Raw genomic sequence first — 26080 nt, forward strand, 5'->3', positions numbered from 1 at the left:
TAAGTAAATAAAATTAATCTCATAAAAGGACCCAAATCACTGGACTAATATTTGTACAGGTCATATTCGATTATGTTAAATCTAAACAAAATAGATAAAATAAAAATCGACATAGCTGTTAATAATTTATTTAATACTTATCTTATTTATTTAGTCATTTAAATGGCTTTTTGAAAGGAAACACTTCATGGCTATAACAATACAAATCCTACATTAAAAAATAAAAGGGCCTCTTTTATAGAAGATTTTTTTTTATAAAATCTATTTATTACAGCAGGTCAAAATAACTTTAACAACCTGACTTTTATGAATAATCTAGCTTTAATGTAAAATATAGGTTGTTCCCCGTGTAGTAAGAGGTCTAAAGGAGTAGGGGCAATAAGGCTCTTATTTGGCCCAAAAATTACTGCAAACTTAAGAGTTATCATACATATTTTTAAATTTGTTCTAATAAGACTAAGGTACAAGGTATTCAGAAAATAAAAACAAATTTTACATTTAACGAGTTACCATAGCAACAAACCATAACGAAATTTTTATATTTGTAAAATTTCTTGATTTTCCTTGTTTTACGTCAATTTTTAAGTAAATTTTAGATTGGCAAAGTATGTGCGCAACCAAGAAACAACTTTATTTTTTATGACATTATGTCAATAGTTATAATAAAGCGCCTCTTGAATTATTTTGTTATTTCTTGGCAGAGCACAGTGTTTCCACAATGGAAATAACGATGGAAAACTGCATGAATTCTGAATTTTTCATTGTTTTCATGAAAACGGTACATACTATGACATAATTGTGACGTCATCAGATATAAAATCTGATGTTTTTCATTTACATTTCTCGACTCTATGCATTTCCAAACATTATGTGCCAATTTGGAATAGTTGTCAAACATTTATTTTCTTGGGCCAAAACCGGGCATTAATGCCCCTACTCCTTTGGCTTACTATAAACTTCTTGCTGTAAGCATTCTTAAAAAAAAACTTATTTCAGAAAAGCACTTAAAAAAGAAAAAAAATCTTTTTATTATTGCTAGCACATTAATAAGACTCATATGTAGCACACATAAATCCTAAATGTTGATTAAGTTTTAACATCATATCCACTGTTAATATATAGATATTCTGTATGAAGCTTCAAAAGAGTTCTAGTATCACCGCTACAGTGGAAGCTGTAGATTATAATTCTAAAATAGTGTTTTCTGGTTTAGAATTTGACTTTTATTAATAAATACCCAAATGAACAGGTACTTATTCTGGGGAAGGTTTTATTTTCTTCACAATAAAAATACTCTTGAATATAAAATAAAACTGCTGATATTTCTTATTTTCTATAACGATAATTTAAGCAACGAAAGCTTTACATCTTTAAACTATACATTGTGAAATTCATTTATCTAGATGTGAAATAATGCATGAGTAAAAAAATCAAAACACAGGGAACAAAAAAAAGTCATTGAAAATTCAATTTATGTTGAAATTCATCTATCTGAAATGAATTTCTTATCCTGATTCAATTTTCTAATGAATAAACATTATCACTATTTTTCTAGTCCATAAATCTTACAAATTCTGACATAAATTTTAGAGAGATTAATAAAAGAAACCTTGTAACAGGCACAATTTCTCAATTTTTATTCAATCGATCAAAATTCAATACTCTTTAGTTCAATTACAATATAAATTTCAAATCACACTGAATACCGTAGAAATTGATTTATGCTAATAGACCACTAATAATACATGAATGTTACAATAATTTATCAAATTTTACTATAAAAACTTGTCATTTTCATTCATAAATATATTTGTAATAGCAATCAATAATCATATGAAAATTTTAAAGAAATTCTATCCATTTCAACACCTAATTAATACAAACGTGAGATACTCTGATAGTTAAATTTATGCCAGATATTACAAGCTAATAATCTTGCATCAACAATTCCTTTCTTAGTTTTGTTTTATATTATATATATTTTTTTTGTTTTATCTATAGTTATATCATTATTTAAATAAACTGGAAGATTACTTTTTTCAGTCCTTGCAAAAAACTATTTGAAACTATGTATTGATTTTCTTCGTCATCATGTCATTGTTTATGCAAAAAGACCTCCCCAGTGTTCCCTTTGTAGCTAGCGGAGACCTCAAGTGTGGAACATTTTACACATTCCATCAAACAACATACTAAAAAGACAAAATTTAGGTCCAATTTTGGTAAAATATGGCCTTGATTTTCAACTTTATCAATAACTATCAAAAAGGCCACATTGCCACCACAACCTGCTTCTTAAATGGATCTATTTCAAAAGCCTTAATGCTAGATAACAGCATATCTCTTCATAATAGTACGTTATAGGCTCCAAATATACCTCATTTTAGGGATATTGTCAAAATACCATGATTTTGTGGATTTTTTCGAACCTGAAAGCTTTAAGAAAACCTTAGGCACAATCTATGGTAAAAAATGTTCTGTAACCAAAATGTGCCCAAGTTAATATTAAATCCCTAGACACAAAAATTTTCTAGATTACGGATGGCGGCTAAAGTAAACTACGCTAAAAACTGTTATAAATTATGGACCAATTGGACCAAAACTGAAGTTACAATACAAATAATGCATAATTAGGGGTCATAATTTTGTAATGAACAATGTGAGGTGATAAAAAAAAGTTATTTTGTATTAAAGCTAATATCACAACTAATTCTATGTGAAATTTTTAGTACTTTGACCTGATTTTAAAAACCTTAAAAACTTAGAATCAATTTTAGACCTTCGTAAACCTCCATTGCCTTCCAATTAACTGTTATAATTCAAGCCACATTACTCCAATATGAGGCCCAAGACATTCATAATATGGAAATGGCGTTTTCTTTTAATCAATCCTTAATAAATATAATGTCATGAAAATCGGTCATAGCAATGACTTATTGTAAAAACTGTCTACAGACTATCACAGTAAACCATAACATTTTCCACCGAAAAATAGGCGCAGAAAAGGTCTAACTTCCTCCTTTAAATCTAACTTCTAGTTGTTAAAGCAAAGTAAGAAGTTTCCAAGACCTTTAGTCTTTACATGATACACCACCCCCATGTTATGCATATGTTAAAACATTACTGTTATTTGCACATCATATGAAAGAACAAATCTGTACAAATAAAGCCTTTGAAGTTCGATGTTTGTACAATATTGTCTTTCATATCTATTGAATTCATAATTACTATGTCATATAATACATAATAAGGATGTCACCTAAAGTCGTCAGACATGTCTGATAAAATTGGTTAAAATTTTATTGCATGTTCGTTTAATAGCTTTTCAAAACAGTCTTTTATATATCAACCTGTAGGTAAAACAACTGTATAAGTTTTAATTTTTATTATTGACTTGTTTTACACTTCACAAGGTTGCAAAAGTGGCCTCCTTTTCAAATTTTCTGCAATTTATGCAAGATAGTATTACATTTGCTTGTCAATCTACCAAGAATATAACCACCGGTTCATTCCCTATCAACATAAATTTCAAACTGATCTAGAAATTTGAAAAAGGGGGTGAGGTAGTTTTATGGGCTTCACCTTAAAAGGAGTTGTCTCAGCCTAATGTCCCCCATTTTATGTGACACAAGAAAGAGGCATGCAAATGATGCATGACTGTTTGTAAGAATTATGCAATTTTTGTGAGTGGAAATTCTTAATAACTTTTAACCATTTGTCCTGAGAGTAAACAGTCTGATAGTACTTGTTCTTAGAAGAAATATAGTGATAGGAAGTTGAAAACAACAGTTACCACTTTATTTCTAAACAAGAATAAGTGTCAATAGGACACACTGCTCTGCTTGCACTATCACATTTCAATGTACAATGAACCGTGTAATCCTGGTCCAAATCCTAATTTGGCATAAATATTAAATAACTTAAGTTCTCTTCATTATAAACATGTGTACAAAACTATCTTAAACAAAAACTTTAATCTGATAAGGGACAGATTGAGTAATGGTCACTACTGACAGACAGATACAGAGGCAGGCAGATTTAGAGAAACAGGCCTGTGCTCCCATTTATGGAGTCACTTATATGATAAATGCATAGACTTTTTACAAGTATGACACTCCAAACGTTGGCTTGCCAGGGGCCCCCCTTTATCAAAATCCTGCATCCGCATCTGAGATGGACGGACTTACAGACCAGAAAACATAATGTCATTTACTATCCTAGCGGAACATAAAAGGACAACATCAACATGATATCTTTAGGCAAAGTTCTGCACTTTTAAGGTAAATGAGTTGTTAAAGAACTTCCTATAGGACAATTTATAATCCATCAAATCTCAAATTGTGGTTAAACTATTATATTGATATTCATCAACTCTTACTTCCATCAACAAAACATATTTTTTGCACTTATCAACCCTGTTTGCATTTACATTTTGACAAATATGAAGGTTAATATCAAGATTGTTTGGGTGTATACAAATATTGGATCTTTTCCTATGCCTGAGGTACAAGATAAATTCATGACAACCTGCACAGGTGGAAACATTTAATTCATCAAATTAAAAAAATAATGTGATTTTCGTGGTTCCGACTCCGGATATAAGAAGTTGATAAATATGATACACGATGTTCATTCAATGCTTTAATTTAACACACCTTTAAAAACGTCAAAGTTTTCAAATGAAGGTGATAAAATTACTTTCAATTAAGGTAATGCAATACTGTTATCTTTAGGGTAGCTTGTAAATTCAATTAAAATTTTGACAGTACATGACCTAGGGCTAATGATTGTGTTCGATAAATATGTTGTGACTTTCATTTACAAATAAATGAATTACAAAAAATAAGGGAAAAATCAAATATGGTAAAGAATTTCTTAAAAGATTTATAAAAACAACCATAGTAAATTGTTATTTTCTTTGGCAAAATAAGAGCTTTTGTTCAACAAATCATAAAATATAAACTGTACTGTCTGGCTAAACATTTTTATTATATAAATTTGGATAAAACTGAAAGCTTTCTACTGCCATTTAACAAGGAATGGAATATTTCATGGCGTTGTTTCTTTACATTAATGGAATATAGTTTCTAAAAATAACTTTTACTTTGATGTATTGTATTTCGCATAATAAACAACCTAATTGTCGTTTAATAAACATGTAACCTTTAATGAAATAGTCATGATAAATAAATAACACAATATTGTGGTACCATTCAAAAAATAATTCTTCATAGCTCAAGCTTTAAATATGTTTCAAGGTACATGTACAAAAAATGTACTTTAATTGATTTCTTTGCACATGAAAGAAAATAATCTTCCTTGTGCATCATTAATATACAAATAATCCCCCTTGTGCATCATTAACATACAACTATATGATTGACAAGAGATGAAGGGCATGGTCAATGAAACAGAGTCTTTCTTATTAGTTTATATGGACCCAATTAATCAATATTCACTGAGGTCATAGGATGAGGTCAATGCTGTTACCTCAGGTCCATAATAATTAATATTGACAGATAAAAAAGACTGGTATTGTTTTAACACATTATGTCATAATATTCAAATAAAAAGAGAAAGCTAGTCATATTTTTTTATCAAACCAAAAGACTAAGTCTAAGGTCAAATAGTATCGTAATTAAAATAAAATAATTTTAAAAATCTGCATTCAAAATCATTTTGTAACAGAAAAATGTTCAAAAGTTTAGGTAGTGGGTTAATTAACTTGGTTTATGTTGTATATGAATCTACTTTTACAAATGTTACATTTCTAGCAAGCTGATACCAAACATCATTAAGAGTTCTTTCTGGCACCCTAAGGCTCATAAAAGTAGTATAATAGTTAAATAAATAACAAAAATAAATTAACGGTTACAGAAAATATTGCTTTACTTATTTAGTCATTCACAGAAATCTAATATATAAGTACAATTCTGTTTGTCCACATAAAACGAGTTTATTTTACAGTTTCTAAACTACTTCTGACTCAGTTAGTATTATTGTTGCGGATGGGTTCAATGAATCTTACATTGTATAAAATGATGACCTATTTCAGTTCTCCAAACCAGTCTTCCGTGTTTACCCGAACAAGTAAGATCAATTAGTACATAACTGATATCTCTTGTCCCCTAACAATAAATTAGATTTCTATCTTTGATCATGTCCTTAGCATACCTAATTAGGAGACTCTCGTGTCAATTGTATATCGCCATGTCCATACTGGTCAATTTACCTCTGTTCAAGCTTAAAGGTATACACTCTGATAGTTTAATACAAATAAACAAACCATAAAATTTATCATAATTTGAACATAAATTTAATTTAATTGTTCTTGAACTAGTTTATCATTCCATTAGTAAATAAAATCATGACTAGAAGTTAATTTTTATGAAAAAATTAAAATACTTTGAATAAAATTCAATTTTCAACAATAATGAATGACGGGAAACGTAGGGTTAACATCATTCAGACAGCAACCCACCAATTCTTCTTTGCCTTTTTTTTTTAATCTAATCCTTCCTGTGATGACTGTTTCAGCAGCTTTTTTAACATATGTTTCTTGAACTATTCATGCATTTCAAACAATACTGTTCAAATCAGTGGTTCAATACCATTAATATGACATTAAGATAGAAAAATACAGCACAAGCAAAAACTATGTTGTAGGATCTAACAAGCCTATTCCTTTTTTTTCTGCAACTTTTCTGAAACAACCACTTTTTCTATAAAGAATATAAAACTTCTTACAGCCATTCCAAAAACGACTTGAAAAAATAAGATAGCAATAGCCAATTATAGTTATATATGGATTACATAATCTACATGTAAAACTATATGTACATTTGTACATTATCAATCATTATAATCTCAATTCAAATTATCTAGCAAACAAATACATATATTACTATGTATACAACAAACTTACCACAAAAATAAACTTTTTATGTTCTTCAAAGAAAGAATTATAAAAAAAAAATTCTTAAAGAAAGATATACCGCAATCAAACAGATTATAAGCTTTGTACAAATTCTGATAATAGAAAATAAGACAGATTTGAAATTTTCTTGTTTTCATGTTTACTTTTTCAAAAACTGGTAGGATTATAAAGGAATGAACTAAGAAACTTAAAAAATATTGATGAAAACAAAAACAATTGTACAAAATAAAAACAACACCTTATGAATTTCATGCATCAGAAGTGCTTTTCTGGATTTAACTTCCTCAAGAATGCTCAAAGTCGAATATTTGAAAGCCATGGATGTATCAGAACCGAAACAGTCGAAGAGCTATTATAATAAAAGAGAACCTAAAAAAATAGCCAAATCCATCTGTGGTCAACATTATAACTATTTTTCATTAAACATGGATTTAAGACGATCAGAATTTAAGATGAAATTGCTAATGGTACATCTAGGTCAAAAGTATACCCAGTAAAATAAAAAAAAATATGAATGAAACCTGTCAAAAATTTTATGTATATACCAATAATAAATAATTCTTTCACCTTCATCTTTAACTGCTGTGCCAGAGTATTCACTTTGAAATACCACATTATGGTAAAATTTGTCAAGAATGATGTAAGTTGCTAAATAACATCTCTGTATCAAATCTCCACATTGTCTTCAAATTGTCAGATTGTATATGATATTTCTAATTTTAGGTAACAATTAGTTCCAAATAAAAGATTATAATATATTGAAAAAAAGCAAAATTTCCCAATTTATCTAAAAGAATAGGAACAAAATTATTATAGAGTTTTCTGCTTATTTAGAATAAAATTAATTTTTCAAATATATACCTGTTCAAGTTCATTAAAAATTTGCGATTTCCACTGTTCAATATCCATTTTTCTCATTTAACAATAAATATAACTTTATCCTCTATATCCATAAATAAAAAGTTAAACTGATTCTGAAAACCACATCCTTCATATATAGTAAGTCTATTACCAATAGTGGTTAAACACGATACTACGACTTATCAATCACCTGTTGTTGTATATATAGGTAAACGGTACCTTTAACAGGTAAATGTCTTGATGTGGTTTTTGTCAATAAAATAATCATAACTTATTCAACAGAACAATTGTATTTATCTGTGGAAGAAAATATCAAATATTGCTATAGCAAGACAACATGATGATGATCTATATACAAAAATTATTGATGATAATTAATATTACACTTTTTTAATTTTTAGTGTGAAATTTCGACTGAAGATGAAAATGTAGAAATTTCATTTCGCTCAAATAATGAGGTTCAATATTTTCATGGTTTTGTTATAAAAACTTCTTAGAATTTAAAAAAAAATATAAGAATTATGTTTTTAAAACACAAATACATACAAAATACTTATAAATTCAAATGAAAAATGCAATTCGTGAGTCAGCCAAATTAATGCAAAAATTCCCCTATGAATATCTATATGTTTTAAGTATTTTAAAATTATTATGTAGTCAACAGCGTCTAACACATTCAGTTAATACAGGTTTTGGTATTGTAGTCTTCTGAATTTACAAGCAAGGAACATAACTTCAATTGGGAAAACTTGACATTAAAATAGAAGTAGTCTATAGTATTAAAATACAGTCATGCTAAAAGCAATTACCAGCCACTCAAACAACTAAATTCTAAAATTCCTTAATTGTTTCAAAATTGTGTTAATTTGATTTACTTCTTTGTGATTTGGGGATTTGAGGGAACAACAAATGCTGCCTGAAATTTCTTTTAGATAATCTCAAAAGATTTTCTAATAATACATATATCTGCATGAATATGTATACAATTCAAAACCCTATTCAAATTAAGACTCTGGAGATAATTATTTCATAGCGCATAGATTTTCAGTGAACATTACTGAGGTAAAGATTATAAAATTTTTCAAAGTGATTAATATGCTACTCCATACCAAAAAAATTAATGACTTTCATTCCTTATTACAAAAACTTTATCCTCTGATCCTGTGACTACTCCCGTTCAGTACACACCTACTTACCCTTACAATCTAAGTAGCAGGTAAAAATTTTCTATAACTATGAACTTTTTGCTGAAGTACTATTATATACCAGACCTACTTATTACATGTGATGCACAAATGTCAACAACAGCATATGCATTAAAACTTACAGGATCTGACAGGCCATTTTATTGTAATTAAATTAAATATGTAAATATTTTTAATGGATAAAATATTAAGTGATATTTGAACAAGTAGAAGTGCTGTATTAGAGAAATAAAGTGTCTTTTCTAGTTAATCCAGGTGCGAATTTCACTTGTAACACCTGTGATCAGGAACATCTTAGATACATCTTCATTTTACATTAAATTGTTGCAAGTGATGTAATGGCTTTCTGCTGTGATAAGCATCGGAGGTTACGAATTTTACAGAAATGAAATGGAAATGATTACCAGTCTTACGGTTTAAACTTTTTATAATACTAAAATTAACCTTAATATTGACGGGCTGAATAGAATTTCTAAATTACATAAAAAGATTTGAAACGAAATCTGAAAATTGTGTTTAATAGTTACTTACGACATGGTTTTAACGCAATTAATGATTTTTCATTTCAAATAGAAAGACATGTCAATTGGAGAAAATGATCAAGTGCAGAGTAATATATTATAAATAGGTCACAAGAGGTTACATCTAGCATGCATACATCTTACAGACTTGGTGCATTTAATGCAGGGTGTGTTCTTTTCCAAATAAGATGTTAGTATTGCATGTCACAAATCAGCGCAATAAATTACATCATAGTCCTCTTTTATCTTATACTGTGTTTCCTATCCAGACTTTACTGTGATTAATTATATTGGTTCATGCCTATTATTTTCCGAGGAAAAGGATCAGCAAAAAATCATTAAAGATACCAGGCTTATAATTTAATATGCAAGGCTTTTGGGTTTTGTGTACTTAAGGCTCATCAGTGGCGCTCAAATAAAAAAAACAGTTAGAAGACCAATATCAGTGATAAAGTTGAAAGCACTGAAAACCAAAAAATAAGAAAGACGTCATTGTGTGCCAACGTTGGATAAGGCAATTCAAGCCTCAGATAAAAAACCTCCGTGATTTGAATAGTTTTATCCTTTTTTAACTGTTACAGTAAATATACAGGAACCGAGAGTCAATGATATAGGAGCACTGACTACATGGTTGGAGATACCCTCAGGGACAGTAGTCCACCAGCAGAGGCATTGACTAAGTGATTGAAAAAAGTCATCAAAGATACCAGGCTTGTTATTTAATATGCCAGACACACATTTTGTCTACATTAACAGAAACAGCAATTATAGAAATTAAACCAATGAGGCAAGTTTGTTCATAAAACAAAACCCTTGCCCTTTTTTAAGATGTGATACAAACTAAATTGAAATTATTTTTTTTTCAATCTGCAGGTTTCTTAACTATTTTTTTACACTGTCAGAGTAAAATTGAGAATTAAGAGTGCATCTCTCCTTTTTATTCTGTTTCTGATGCATTCTATACAATTCATTTTACCAGTTTTTCTTTGATCCCTTAGATGTGAAAAACATAAAAATTATAAAGAGTTTGTAAAGTATAAATGGTGCAAAAAGAGCTAGAGCATTTCAAATGGTATATTTGTCTGAGCTAGAAGAATTTTTGCTGCATGTATATGGTAATAAATCATTCCACTGTATTAAAAGTTCAAACTCAATTGATTTTTTGACAATCCAAGCTAATTTATTGAATCAAACCACAGGCACCTGTCTGTACAACTGGTGTGAGTATTGATATCTAGTGTCAAAGTACATATAGCTGTTAACTAGGTCAATGGTTCAAGTTCATATCATGGGTGATGTATGGAAATTATGGAATCAAATGTTTTTATTGAAATTTTTGGTATGACAAGCTGTGATTAAATCCAACACTAACAAAAACAACATGAAAATATTCCTACTTTGACAATGGTAAATATTATTGGTCAAGTAATAGTAATCTGGTGCAATAAAATTAGTACCATTAATGTTCTTAGAATACTATCTTTCACGTCTTTTGAAAACAGCATCAAGATAATGTAAAAGCACTTACAAATTCCAATATTCAAGATTTCTGTTAAAAACAAATTTGGAATGTGTTAGATAAAAATCACTTTGGTATGCCAAAAAAAAAAAAAAAAAATATACATCAAGTTCTGTACTGAAATTTAGGTTTTTTATGTTTGTGAAACAATTCAAACAAGAAAAATTAACAGGCTTATTCGTAACAATTCAATAAAAAAAAAACCAAAAACATGATAACGAAAAAAACAAACATGAACGAATGACGAGCACTGAATTACAGGAATTTGCATATTACTTATTTACACACATAATTGGATTGTAAACTGTTCTTTTTACATGATTGTATTGTAAACTGTTCTTTTCACATGATTGGATTGTAAACTGTTCTTTTCACATGAATTTATCTTACATGCATCAAATTACATGAATTTTCTTTTCCAATAATCCAAACTCTTTTCATTTCACACTGGATTGCTTTACTCAGATTAAATTTGTAAGCTAAAACAAATTATTCATGAAAAAGGTTGTAATCATGATAATTGCAAAGGCAAGCTATTTTTCAACAAAGATAACCAAAAAAGTCATTCCGATAAAAATGTTTCAAATATGGGCTTATCAATACATTAATCCCTGTAAAAGTTTAAAGATCTTTAAGTCTCACTGTCCTTCATTAAACATGTATTTTTAATGGATACTTGTCCTAAATAGTACATGTAGTAAGTTTTTCTAAAGATTAAAAAAAATTCTTATAAATAAGCATACAGTGATCTTTAGTTGCTAACATCTACTCAATTGGTCTCTGATGGATAGTCGTCTCATCGGGAATTAAATCACATTTCCTTATTTTTATGTACACTAATTTTACCTATAATGTTTGGCTTCGCGAACCAAGGCCATGGGCACTTAAGTTTATACATGTACCCATACATTCAAGTTCAAAGTAAATACAATAGTAAAGTGCATTTTGGTGTAATGGTTAATTTGATTGATAACATCAGGAATTTTCTGGAGGAGATAAGTTCAAGGACACTGTTTCAGGGCCATGTAAAAAAAGTGTTTTAAAAAAATCCACCCGTGTTGGTTTTTATAAAACTATCATGACAGGGGATTTTTGACCAGTAACGTAACATGGTTGAATTTGTTCTTGTTTATTTGAAAAAATGGTAAAGGCATATATTATCATTTAAATGGAACCATGTTTCTTATATTGAAAACACTGTTGAACTCTTGTCATGAATCCATGGTCTGGTTGGAACAGGATATGTGTAGAAAACACTGTGTCCTTTTTTAGACCATATATAGACCTCTTAATGATTTTTTTAATTATGCCCCCACCATAGGCAAAGGGGCATTAAGTGTTACCCTCGACCGTCTGTCCGTCCTTCCATCTTTCTGTCCTTTCATCCATCCCATTTTTCGTTTCGCAATTTAACTTAAGTTTTCCTCATTTTACGAAACTCATCACAATGCTAAGAACCAATACTCACAGCAGAGTTCAAATTTGGGCAGCGAGTCACTTACGGTTCTAGAGTTATGTCCCTTTTTAACTAGTTAAATTGCAAAACTTGAGCGCAGACAGTAGTGTCTTCAGACACAATCTTCTTTAATTTCAATATGTGTTAGGTTGGTTTTTCATTGTCTCATTAACACATACACCCCACATTTCCTTTAATAATTATTCATTTACAGAGAGCATACATTTATATGTTCCATGCTATACATATATCATCTGCAAAATTTGTGAAGTGAGAATAAACATATTTGTCTAACCTCAATGTCTTACAAAAGATTTATTGGTTAGTTTATGGTGGAACTACATTGTAGTAACATTGTAGTAAATGTTTAATAATAGAAAACACAAAATTCAAAAGAAAAAAAAACAAAACCAAAGAATCACATGATAGTCATCAATGTCACAATGTACCATAGTAAAGCAGTACCTATAACTCGTCTCAGTACAAACTTAACAAAAATTACATATCCCTTTGTGGTTTTCCTACTGATAAAAAAAAATCTGGAGATGAGTATGACGTAAGAACTTTATAACAAATTGTAATCTGTCAGATCATATGATTTGGTCATGTGAGGACAAAGACAACATGTTTATGTCTGCACTTTCAAATATTGCAGAATTTAGACTCATATATGGACAAAAACTTAAATTTACAATAGACTCATAAATTATGGACAAAAACTTAATTTACATTTCGTTAACTCTAAGGTCATTGTATATAGTGTTTCAAGTTGCTAAATCTGGTCCTTGTTGACAGTCAATCAATAATTTATCTGATTTAAATCATTCCAAAAATGTGCATCTATCATAATCCATCAATTTTCTTAATAATTTTATATTAAAAATTAATTATTCATGTAAATATGGAGTAAACATGTTTATTTTCATTTATATTGATGAATATTGATTAAAAGATTATTTATTGGAAAGAAATGAAAAATATTCATGGAAAACAATCTGTGTCTGCACCATGTATTGACTTTAAAGTATTGATTTGAAACCTAATATTCTGAGAAAATGTGCAAATGAAACACACAAAACAACCTTGCAATGGTTAATGCACATAAACCAATTGAAACATTTCTATCCTTTTACATAACACATTGCCAATAAATTCTTTTTAGGTTGAAAACACAAGAATTAAAACCTGTATAGCTTTTGTTGTGTGGAAAAGAGAGCAAACCTTGGATTTTGCATCAACAATGTTACCTTTGTATCTTTATTAACCACATCTTTTTTTATCACAAAATGGAAAGAAGGTTTTGGAACTAGTGAAAGCCTTAGTGGTTAAAATTTCTTGTAATTGGTCAATTAAGATACAAAAGTGACTCAGACTATTCAATATAGAAATTGTTTCATGTGTTTATCAATTAATGGTAAACCTTTACATCAAAACACAAAATTTAATCTTTTTAGTTGGAAATCAAGATATATACTAATCTGAAGGTTTTCTTCAAAGAATGCATGAATGTGAACTAATTTCCAGTTTTTAAAAAAATATTGAAATTTCATTTTAAGAAAATAATTGGTATACAACAGTAATATTGTTATTTCAGTACATTTCTCCATGTGGTTGGTTCTTTGCATTCTGTTTTCTTCATATTTTACAGTCACAGTTTTTAAAATTATCCCTGATTATTTAATCACATTGACATATATATTCACACTTCACAGGGGATACAATTTATCTGAGTTATCTCCCCTTATCATTTAGAATGTTATTTCCTGTGGAGAATGTCATCTTAAGATATGATATCTGTCATAATATTCACCCTTGCATATGATGGAGGGTAGAAAAGGTTCAATCGGTATCAGATATAATAAGATAATAAGAAAATGTATATAAAAAGGGTCACATAGTTTCATATCTAAATACTTTTGGCTGATTCAAAGTAAAACTTTTTTCTATTCATCAGTTTGTCTGTGTCACAAGACAATTGTATCTATCCTAATTCACTAATAGAAAATTTTTATCTTGCATTAATGTACTGCGGATAATTATTTGTTTGATATTCTAATATGACGTCCTTATTACGCTTTGTAAACAAAGCTGTGTTCTAATTAGCACAAAATATGTTTAACACATGCGCACAAACTGACTGTTTACATTCTCCCTATTTTCGTTTTTATTCTAATAAAATATATATATTTTAGTAGCTTACATAAAATTTCATTATATATTGTTATTAAAACATCATATATTTAACCTGCTATAAGTTTTCAAACTTATCAAATATCAAATTGTAATGTACATAATTCATGGGGAGGAAACGGGAATAGCCAAACATTCCTAAGGTATTTTCGTATGCCTAGACTTATAAAAATACCATATTTGTCCTATTAGAATCGAAACAATTTTTGTGGATTTCTCTGGTATAGTATAACCACAGTTTAAGATCATTGCTTATGGTCTTTTACATTATGAACATGCATATTTTTTATGCCTCGACATTTTTTTTAGAAGGTCTATCCATATACATGTGTATATATAAAGTCACAGTGCCCAAATTGCACAGGGTACTCAATTTGCTAAAAAAGCGACATGAATCTTCTTAGAGACTTATCAATTCTGTTTTTTACCATAAGTCATTAGGCCCGAGAACACAGTTATTTCTTAGTGCATTTCTTTTAGACAATAAATTCAAATTAAAAATAAATTGCTTCGCTGAGCGCAGCTGGATACGACCGCAGATGTCCAACCCTGAAAAGTTGGGGCCAAAATGGACACAATATTCACGCTTGATACAGGTCTGAATTTGGATTGTAACTAAATTTTTGACACATAATAGGTTTCTGACACAGAATAACTGTAGTCAAAGAACTTCAAATTGGTTATATGATTTGAATTTATATTCAATTTTTTGCTTTTGTGCAATACACTATGCTGTTGAGAATTGACCCCCCCCCCTCCCCAAAAAAAAATTTTACCCGGGTTTTTTGCTTTTGTGCAATACACTATGCTGTCTGTTGAATATTAACCCCCAAAAAAAATATTTGAAGAAATTTTCTTTTAATTTCTGAAATCTGAAATAAGAAAAAATTGCCTTCCCCTCCAATTTTTTCACCTCCCCCCTTTCCCTTATTCCCAAAAAAAAACATCTTTCCCTCAAGATATGGTCAGTATCTCAATTCAAATTTCTAATGGAGTTTGCAACCATAATTACCCATTTAAATACATCATAAAAGTTTTAAAATATAAAATGACATACATAGTCATGGCTAAAATTAATATTAATTAATAGTAACTGCTAAAAATAAATTGACAGCTAATCACCTCAAGACAATCATCATTTCTTAATACATAATTTACTAGCAGTGTAAGGGAGGTAATCAAACAGTGTTCTTTTAATTGATTTGGATTACCTCCCTTACACTGCTTTTAAATTGTCTCAATTGTCCTTTAACCAGAAAAACCCTTGTTTTTCCCCTTTCTTTGCCCCTAGTTACTATTTGGTTTGAACCATAAACCCCCAAAAGTCAATCCTAAACATCCTTTTGTAGTATGGAAACTTGTGGTATAATTTCAGAGAGATTCATACACTTTAACACAAGTTATTGTCTGGAAACTACAAAAATGCTTATTTGGGCCCCTTTTTTGCCCCTAATTCCTAAACAGTTGGGACCATAACCCCCAAAATCAATCCCAACCTTCCTTTAGTGGTTATAAACCTTGCGTTAAAATTTTATTGATTTCTATTACCATATACTAAAGTTATTATCCTGAAACCATCTGTCTTCGGACGACGCTGACGACGACGACGACGACCGACAACGTGATACCAATATACGACCAAAAATTTTTTTATTTTGGCGGTCTTATAAAAATCACACCTGCTCTATCTCAAAAAGATTTTTTACAGTATAGTACACTAACTTTGGGACAGACTATATCAAAATTATAGAAAAGTCTATCAGCTCTTACTCAAAATATGGACAATTCTATATTAAGGGGGTCTATAATTCAGTTTGACAGCTTCAGACATACTATTTTCTTTACCTATTTCAACTGGACCAAATCACTACTTTACATATAAATTCATCACCTGCATTTTTTTAACATGCTCTTTCATCCCCCTAAATAATATTTCATGCATAAAATAAAGAAATAAATTTGGAAAGTTTATGAAAAAAATTTGCAAGTTATACATTGTTCACAGTAGGGACTACATTTGTAGACAACGAAAATCAAAGGCCGATAACTGTGTCCTCGGACCATTATGCATGACTAAATATACTTTAAGACACATAAAAGGATCAAATTATACATCAATAAATGAATTTTTCACTAAAAAGTAAAATTTACAGTAACTTCACCTGCAATGTCCACAAAAAGTCTACTTTTAATAAACTATTGACACACAGATATGTCTTGTGTATAATACTTTAACATGTTAACTTTGCAAAACATCCAGAGTAAATGAATCATTACAGAAGGATCAGGGCCAAATAATCTTTGTGGAAATGAGATATGTTAATGCTTATACAACTGCATACCAAATACCAATGACTTTTCATGAGGGGTTACCCTAAAACTGACCTAATCAAAAACTATAACATGTAAACTATGAAAAAAAATTAAAAGTAGATGAATCATGAATGAGGGGCAGGGCCACAGGATCTCATAGAAACGAGTGGGCTAATACTTATACAACAACACACCAAATATCATTAACATCAGTGGTTCCCCTCAAACTGACCTTATCACAAACTTTAACATGTAAACTACTGTGGATTCATTTATTTTATCGTGGGTAACAATTTTCGTGGATTGTTGAAAAATCATGTATTCGTGGATATTCGATTTCGTGGTTTTGCTAATGTCTGCATATAAGCTTATAGAAAATTCCCACTTCGTTGAGTATTGAAATTCGTGGTTCACCTAAACCAACGAAATCCACGAAAATTGCTATCCCACGAATATTAATGAATCCACAGTATGCAAAAGTGTCAAAATCAATAGACCATGACTGAGTGGGTGGGGCAAAATTATCCCCATGGATATGAAATTGATAATTTGAAAACTACATCAATGAATCTTTAAATGCAAGAAATAATCTAACAGGACTTGGTGTGTTACTTTCTGGATAAAATCAATTGTTAAGAAAATCAAGAGATAATATGTATTCACAATAAAAGTTACACATGCACTTGACCAACCTCAAAGCATAAGATCAGTACTTTATATCTCAAAGTCAGTAACTGAGTAAGACCGTCAACATGGATCACAAGCTTACCTAGCTCAAATTTCAAGAAGAAGAGGGGAATTATTTGCTAGAAGTTGACAATGCTAGATATGAGCATTGAAGCACATAGATGCTGACTTAAATATCAACAAATTAAAGACTAAATTGGGCAAAGAAATCTAACAAAACATGACAACATCATTGTCAAATACAGAAACAAACAAATGACAGGGCAAATCAAGATGTTTGTTAACTTTTAGGATATAATGAATGAATGGGGCAAACATTCAGGTGGACTGCATAGATACCAATTTGAATAAACATACAGACTGAAAGAGAAACATGAAGAAGTAAACATAAGAAAAGGTATCACAAGAATAGATATGCCACAACTGTAAACATATAGGAGCATACACCTAAATCACAGAGAAACTTTTAACAGTTTTCACACAGCATAACAGACAAACTTGATGTAATGATATCAACCGATATTAAGTATTAATTAATTTATGACACAAATTCCCTACACACACATGACAAAACCCAATGCATATATAGGAGCAATAAAAAGATTATTTTTTCATAGTAAATCTGAATGGTGTGCTTAATTCAAAACAATATGATCCAATATGACAGATAATTAAATTCTGTTATTTCTCTAAAACCCTGTAAAAAACAACAAAATAGAACATATATTACATCACCTGATCAGATTAAAATGACTTTCTGCCATTTTGGAATCCCAGACGTCATGGAATAGCAAAGTCAATAGCCAATACAATTCCAGTCAATAATTCTACAACCATCAATTCACATGGAGTCTCCTTTGCAAAAAATGTGAAATGTCAATGAAACACAGTTCACAAATTCATCATATATTCTAACTAGATTACTGAAGCTTACAACATACAAACAAGGCGAAAATCAATATTATTTCTAGGAAAAATTAAGCTGCATCATTCCCGTTTATTTCTACCGATCCTGAGATTGTAATTAAGGTGTCTTAAATGGATGTTGATGTGACAATGGGAAATGATCTGTGTCATTAAAAAAAAAATCCAAAATCAATATAAAAAAAATATAAAGTTGAGTGTGAGTCACTCTTTTTCTTTTGAACATTTACCGTGAAAACTATAAATTCTATGACTTTATAATGTATTACATTATTTCCCCGGCAATCTGTTTCCATACACTGATGCATTATGTAACAACAATGGGTTTTTTACAATAATACATGAAATCCTTAAATTATTATGTTCAACTGTCAGCAAAAAGGTGCATCAATTTTCAATGATTGTATGGAAGTCAGCAAAAGAAATAACAATAAAATTGAGAATGGAAACGTAGAATTCTTCAAAGAGACAACAACCCAACCAAAAAGTAGAGAAACAGCCACCAATTGGTCTTCAACACAGTGAGAAAATTCCGCGCCCAGAGGCGGGCTTCAGCTGGCCCCTAAACAATAATGTAACAAGTATAAAAATATGCATTCCATAGAAAGCCAAAATAGAATCCATGGGAATGTTTTATTTTACAAACAGGAGAAGTGTCCATATAGCAGAGTCTTTGAAACAGGATTTGTAAGTTCCAGATCCTACTGTCAAGTGGTCAATTTCTCAAATTGATGCAATTCACTGCCATCAAATTTGTTAATTTTCAAAAATAAGGTAACATTCAAGGTTCCTATTTGAAAAGAAAGCAGCAGTATAAATAAACCATTAAAAGTCACTTTTAACATCTAGTATAAGATGTTTTATCAAATATACATGGACAAGAAATATATGTTTAATATTGCTTCAAAAGGAGATCTAGTGTGAGCTTAATACTCTTGACATACAGAAATCAAGTAATCTTTTAAGAGGATAAGCAGAACATATTTTAATGTCTGGTTAAGTAAGTGTAAAATTGTGTTGTAATTCCCCACACCCCACCTTCTTCCATGATCAAACCCACATTGCTGATTTGTTTCAATAAGTACGATACTATAAGATATGAAACTAAACTATACAACACTTCTAAAATGTTCCTTCTTGATCAGCTCTTGCCATCGTGACTTCTTTTAAATCAATTTGTAAAGCTTCATTTCAATTTCTATTTCAAGGCCATTAGACAATACAATCTTTGTTTTCCTTAGTTTTTCAGTACATGCACATCTAAATTCAAACTCTAGACTAATAAATGTTCACGGCATCCAGGCAACATACAAGATCAGTGCATCCACTTCAAATTTCTACATCGATCAAGATTAAACTCCAGAGACCTTTCTTTGATGGTATAAGATAGATAAATATACTGCCTACAGATTATATTCAAGACAAAGGTTTTTTTTTTACTACATATCATTCTATCCTAATAACTCTGAATATTTGACTGCTATGTAAAATTGTACTACTTTATTGTTATAATTTTTTAATAATAAATACTGTTTAAACTAACTCTGAATCAACTTGAGGACCTCCAGATTAAACTCTATCTCAAGACTCACATCAAAGCATCCAGTTTTTAAACCAAACCTTAGATCTACCTTCAGTTTTAACCAAAGACTTCCTGGCTTTGTCCTTGTACTTAACTCTGTTCTGTTCAGATGAATCCTAGCTTTATCCCATATCTTTAATAACTCTGTCTAAGGATGAAATAATTCAATGCAAGGCATCCTGGCTTTGTCCCAGACCTAAATCTGGCAAACTCCACATTCAATCTTAAGAATCTTAGATTCATCCAAGACCTTTACTCTTTATCAAGACTAAACACAAGGCATCATGGTTTCATCCAAGACCTAAACTCTGTTATCTTAAGATATAACGTAAGGACTCAAAGCACCATGGCTTTTTCCCAGACATAAAGTCTGTCAGACAAATATTGATATGGAATAAAATTGCATGTCTAATATATATAATGTATCAATCATAGACATTGTGACAGCTCACTTATACTCATGACAATACTAAAACCATGATAACTAAAATATTTACTGGGAAGTGTAAAGGCCTTTACTAAAGGGTATCAATGTTTTAAATGATTAAAACAAATAGTCTTAATATTTAATCTTTTCAGTTCCATCTTTTCAGCTTGATGAGTTGTACTATGAATTCTCATTTAAACAGTACTAAATCTGGAACTAGAATCATCCTTTTCCTATTTTAAAGCGTTTATATCAATCTTAGTTTTCTTTGTCAACTTTGTAGACTGAATAAAGCACTGTTCCTTTGCTTTTTGTATGTTTTGTTGTTGTGCATTTACTGATTTTGTGTCATGGATGGATACCCCATATCCTTTGTTTTTCTATTGAATTGACCATATTAGGATATATTTGACATATTTTAAGTTTGGGTTGCTACCTTAAGTTCATTTGTTTAAAAAAAAAATAAATATATATATTTTCAGAGCCAGAGGCATCAAACAAATTAAGAACCATATATTAAGTAGTTTTTTTTAGCCTTATTGTTACTGTTTACATGGGTGGGTTATGTAAATTCACAGTCATGACAGAAAATTTTAGAAAAATACATTTTTATGCACATATGGTTTATCAATAGCTTTTGATTTGATCAAACCATAAATTTTAAAGCTGTTGATCTATTGATGAAATGGTGATTATTTGTCATGTTTAGTTGTAACCTAAAACATATCATTTAAAGGAGTAATCATCAAGTAATCAGAATTTAAATTGAGACTGATTAGTTCTTTTAAGATCAATGATCAATCAATGGTGACAAAAGAATACTGAAGTAAAATAAAAAAAACATATTACAAACGACTGATATTTTTTTCAAGTCTGCATTGATTAAAAAAAACAATGTTTCTTTGAACTTACAATATCAGTTTGGATGTCCACCAGCTCATCCTGAAATTTATCTATCAATTGTCATCCAGAGGCCCACTATAGTTGTTTCAATATAAAAGTGAGTCTTGCACACATCCCTTGCAGTCTTCCCAAACTATTAAGTTTTTCAATGTAAATTATAATTGTAATTAACCATATACCAGTATAATCAATCTTATAGAACACCTGGTGCACCTCACATATAACAATAAGTCTAAGTCATTACAGGTAGACAAGAGAAACTAAGGAGAAAATCTTTAGATGTTGTAGAGCAGATTCTATTTATCAGATTCAAGACAATGCATAAGTAATAATGATTATCTGCTGCAATTTCAAATAACTGATGTTGTATGTTAGATCATGACCACGGTATGATAGAGTATGATTAAGTAATTATAGTGGGGGCTACATAACTTTTGAATCAGATTTACTTACTCCTGTAACTATGAGAGACTAATTGTTTCTTTAATCCCATATCAAACTATAGTTTATATAGCCAATGGATGCACTAACCATGGTAAAATTATATGTTCCCCCCTCTTCTTCTTCCTGTGAAAGTTTTTTTTTATAGAACTTCAAATATCTAATAATTGAGTAATGGAGAAAACACTGGTTTTGTTGTACACTAGACAACTTTTAAAAGTCATACTGGAAATAGCCTAATCTCCTAGGAACAGTTCATTATTGTTGTTATTCATCTTGACGACTTATTGGAGTAGGATTGAATGAGGTTATATATGTTTCAATGCATCCTTGTGTATTGGAGGGATGGTTATTATAAAAATAAGAAGATGTGGTATGTCTTGCCAATGAGACAACTCTTCACAAGAGACCAAATGACACAGAAATTAACAACTATAGGTCACCATAAGGCCTTCAACAATGAGTAAAACCCATACCGCATAATCAGCTAAAAAAGGCCCCGAAAGGACAATTGTAAAACAATTCAAACGAGAAAACTAACGGCCTGATTTATGTACAAAATAATGATGTATTTGGTTTTTATCTTTTTAAATTGCTCCCTCTTATTTGACTGTTGTTGTATAAAGACTTTTATTAAACCCTATTGCACCACATATTCAGTTGTCATGGCTTCCCAAAATGTAGTTTGAAATGTGGCCTTGTGGGTTTAGATGATAAATTATCTGAACAACTGAACAAAAAGACCATGAATATTCAACAATCTACAAAAAAGTTTTGAAACTATTTGGAATGTATGTGTTGTGGTGAGATAATAGTTTATTATTCCTTTGCAAAATTTTTATGATTGATATATGCAATTTGACATAATATTATTTAACAAAACAGATAGATTGTCTAAGCACAACTTTTCTGAGACACAACTCAATATGCAGGCACTGAAAGATCATCTGTTGATGTTTAAAACAAAAAGTCTAAATTGGTGCCTACTGCTAGAGCTTCGGTCTTCTAAAAATGAATTTATCAACAATCTGTCTAGATTCAGATACCTACTTGACCATCATTGAAGTCACCTATACTGACCTTAAGATGTCTAATTTTGTTTTTCGTATTGTTGTTTGGTTGCTTTCTTACTTAAGTTCACATAAATCTCCTTAATTAAATAAATATCTAAAACCACAATTCTAACAGGACATGCACAAACAACTTTCAACAACTTGAATAAAAGTACTTTCACTGTTTCTAAATATATTTTGAATAACACAAATAAAATTCACAAAGGGACAAAAAATCTAAAACCTAATATGCTGAATATTATATCATTTTATCATTGATATAAAAATACAAATGCATGTTCATCTATAATGCAACATGATTATTTGATATGATATGATAACGAAACTGTATATTTCATATTTATAAATGACAAATCAAAATTTTGCTTATCAGTTATGGTGGTATATATTCAAACATGGTGGTACACTCATAAATTGAGTAAAGTATATTCATGAAAGGAAGAGTTATTTCATAAAGAATTACATTCAAAATTTTAACTTTTGAAAATTTCAAATCCAAATCTTTCAAAATTAAGAAAGGGATAAAACACAATTCATACAGTAATTCATTGCTTTCAACTGTCAGAAAAAGAATTATGTTAAGACATCACTTCAGTGTTTGATAAAAGATCAAAAGATCTTATAAAGTCCCCCTGAATTATGAAGTGTGACCTTGACATCACATTGAACAACTTCAGAATTGATATAATGTTAAAATTCCAAAGAGTGCCACTTGAAAACACTTGAATTTCATACCTGAAACGAATTCAATTGTGTATTATAATTTATTAAGTGTTACAAATTATGACAGTTCCACACCTGAAGAATAAAATTATTTCTTACAAGGTGTACTTGATATGTTGTCATTGTTGATCTTGAAATACAGACATATCTAAGCCTAACAATAAGCACAATGACAACATGGAAATCAATTATATGTTCCTTATTTGTTTAAATTATTCCATTTAATACCCAGAAAATCAAAACTACAAGATAAATTGCATTTTTCAAAACTACATTTTAAAATCAGCACATTTAACCAGGGTTATAATGATAAATTTATGGTACTTGGTGGGAAAGGATTATCATGTTTTAATCCTAGTTTTACGTCATCTTCAAGTCCTATCAGCTTTAAGTAGATTGAGAAGACTTATAAATTATCGATGGTTTTTCAAACGAGAGGGTGTTTCTCAGCTACAATCTCATCGAAGGGTGACAGCCGTGAGATGAGATGTGGACAAGAAACATCCTCAAGTTTGTAAGACTATTGATAATCTGTTTATCGTCATATTTAGCCTATGACGTTATTGATGTTTACATTGACAACGGCATGTGTGCTCTTAGTTTCTTGCAATAATTTTCCATCTCAAGCAACAAGCATGCTATGAAAAAATGATCACAAAAAAAAGATTAAAGGAAAAATACACAAAATAGTGATAATACCATATATAGCAAGAAGATAACCATGGTTTAAATGCTGCACAGTGATATTACTTGTTGAAAAATCAAACTCAAGTCAACAAAAAGTGGTTACTAATCTTACCAATCAAATCATTTTGCGTAATAATAATAATCCTTATTTCAACTTTATATATAGAGAGTATGGTTGAGGATTTACACAGCACATAATCTCTCTTTCAGTCCTTGATTACTATTACTGTAAATTCAGAAAGTATTGCTACATTTTATTAATGAGAAAAAAGCGACAATATGAGATTCGCATTGATAAACTCGCATTCATAATTTTGGTAGTGATTTTCTTTCATAAACATTTGTAATCACATTAATAAGATTTCACATTTTTGCTAGAAGTCAAGGATTGGCAATAATATTTTAGAACACTATTTTCTGTTTACATATGAAATTCCTCATATTCAGCAGTAACCTGATGCTGGAGTACCAATAATAAAACCAGATGTACACTACTGTGAGTTTAGTTGACAAAATATTACTACCAGCTCTTCATATCAATATATTTCATTCTTCAATGAATGGCAAAATTTCATGCTTTGCTATCCCCCCTCTCCCAACAAACAAAAAATCATCCTAATCCAAAAATAGAGTAGGAGGGACAAAAACTCAACTTACAATTAAAAATGGCTAGATAGTTTTACTGAATTTCACAGACATTTTTACAGGGAGTTGCAGACATAAGCAACTATGGACAAATGGAAAACCCTATATACTTTATACACACTACAAGGAGTTGCAGACATAAGGACTTATGGACAAATGAAAAACCCTGTATACTTACACACCAAAAGCTTTGCTAGCATATAATTGCTCACTACCACTTTATTTTAACTCTGGTAGCTAGTTGTCTCATTGGCAATCATACCACATCTCATTATTTTTATGAAAGGTAATAATATGTATGCTATAAATTTGATCTTTATATCTTTTAGCCAGACTTTAGGAGAGACATACAATTGATCAATAATGTAAAATGTGTGATTTGCCCTATATTCTTATGACATCTGTTTACTCACACCTTTTTACACTTGGAAATTAAACTTTATTTTCAGATTTATTATACACATACAGTGAAATAAAATATCTGTATCAAAATTTGGCATAATTACTGAAGCTGACATTATTCTTTCTGTAGAGACTTAACGGTCAACCCATCAGTAATCTAAAGTGAATTCGAGTTTTGCCTCTTTACCTATAAACTAAATTAACCTTTCAACCTTATTATTATTCTACTGTTTGTTTTATCTTGAGCAATTACAACTAGCACACAAAAAGATTAAAAAAATTATTCTATTCATCATAAATAATGTTCAGTTCTATATATATATATACATGCAAAAATTGTATGACCTTTTCATATACAAGTATTAAAATGTACATCTCTTCCTTTAATAAATGACCTGTTTAGTAAACAAATGTCAATCTGTGTGCACTCAAGTCAAACTCGGTCACCACGACTGTAATTGCACCGAAATGCATATGTACTTTTGTCACAATATCAAAGAACCGAATTTCCTCTAACCTAATTGGTTACCAATTTAAAAAAGATAAAGATTTCTCATCTTATCTATTCAATATCACAAAACTTAAAA

The 26080-nt window shown here is 29.9% G+C and overlaps 1 protein-coding gene across 4 annotated transcripts in view; it reads right to left on the bottom strand.

The window, feature by feature from the left end:
- LOC127714166 (tripartite motif-containing protein 2-like) overlaps positions 1–26080 on the bottom strand; it is a 47060-nt gene that overhangs the window by 12483 nt on the left and 8497 nt on the right. Inside the window, exon 1 of one of the 4 annotated variants that reach the window (XM_052220182.1) lies at positions 18422–18626. The exons of 2 other annotated variants lie outside the window; for them this stretch is intronic. Coding sequence is in view for 1 of the 2 variants with exons in the window: in XM_052220180.1 (XP_052076140.1) it covers positions 7796–7852 (57 nt within the window). In the remaining variant the exon portion in view is untranslated. Of the gene's footprint in view, positions 1–7795; positions 7952–18421; positions 18627–26080 lie in introns of those variants that run through there. One more of the 4 variants, XM_052220180.1, reaches the window with a different exon arrangement.

Source organism: Mytilus californianus, unplaced genomic scaffold (genome assembly GCF_021869535.1).
Source record: "Mytilus californianus isolate M0D057914Y unplaced genomic scaffold, xbMytCali1.0.p SCAF_9, whole genome shotgun sequence".
Classification (NCBI taxonomy): Eukaryota; Metazoa; Mollusca; class Bivalvia; order Mytilida; family Mytilidae; genus Mytilus; species Mytilus californianus.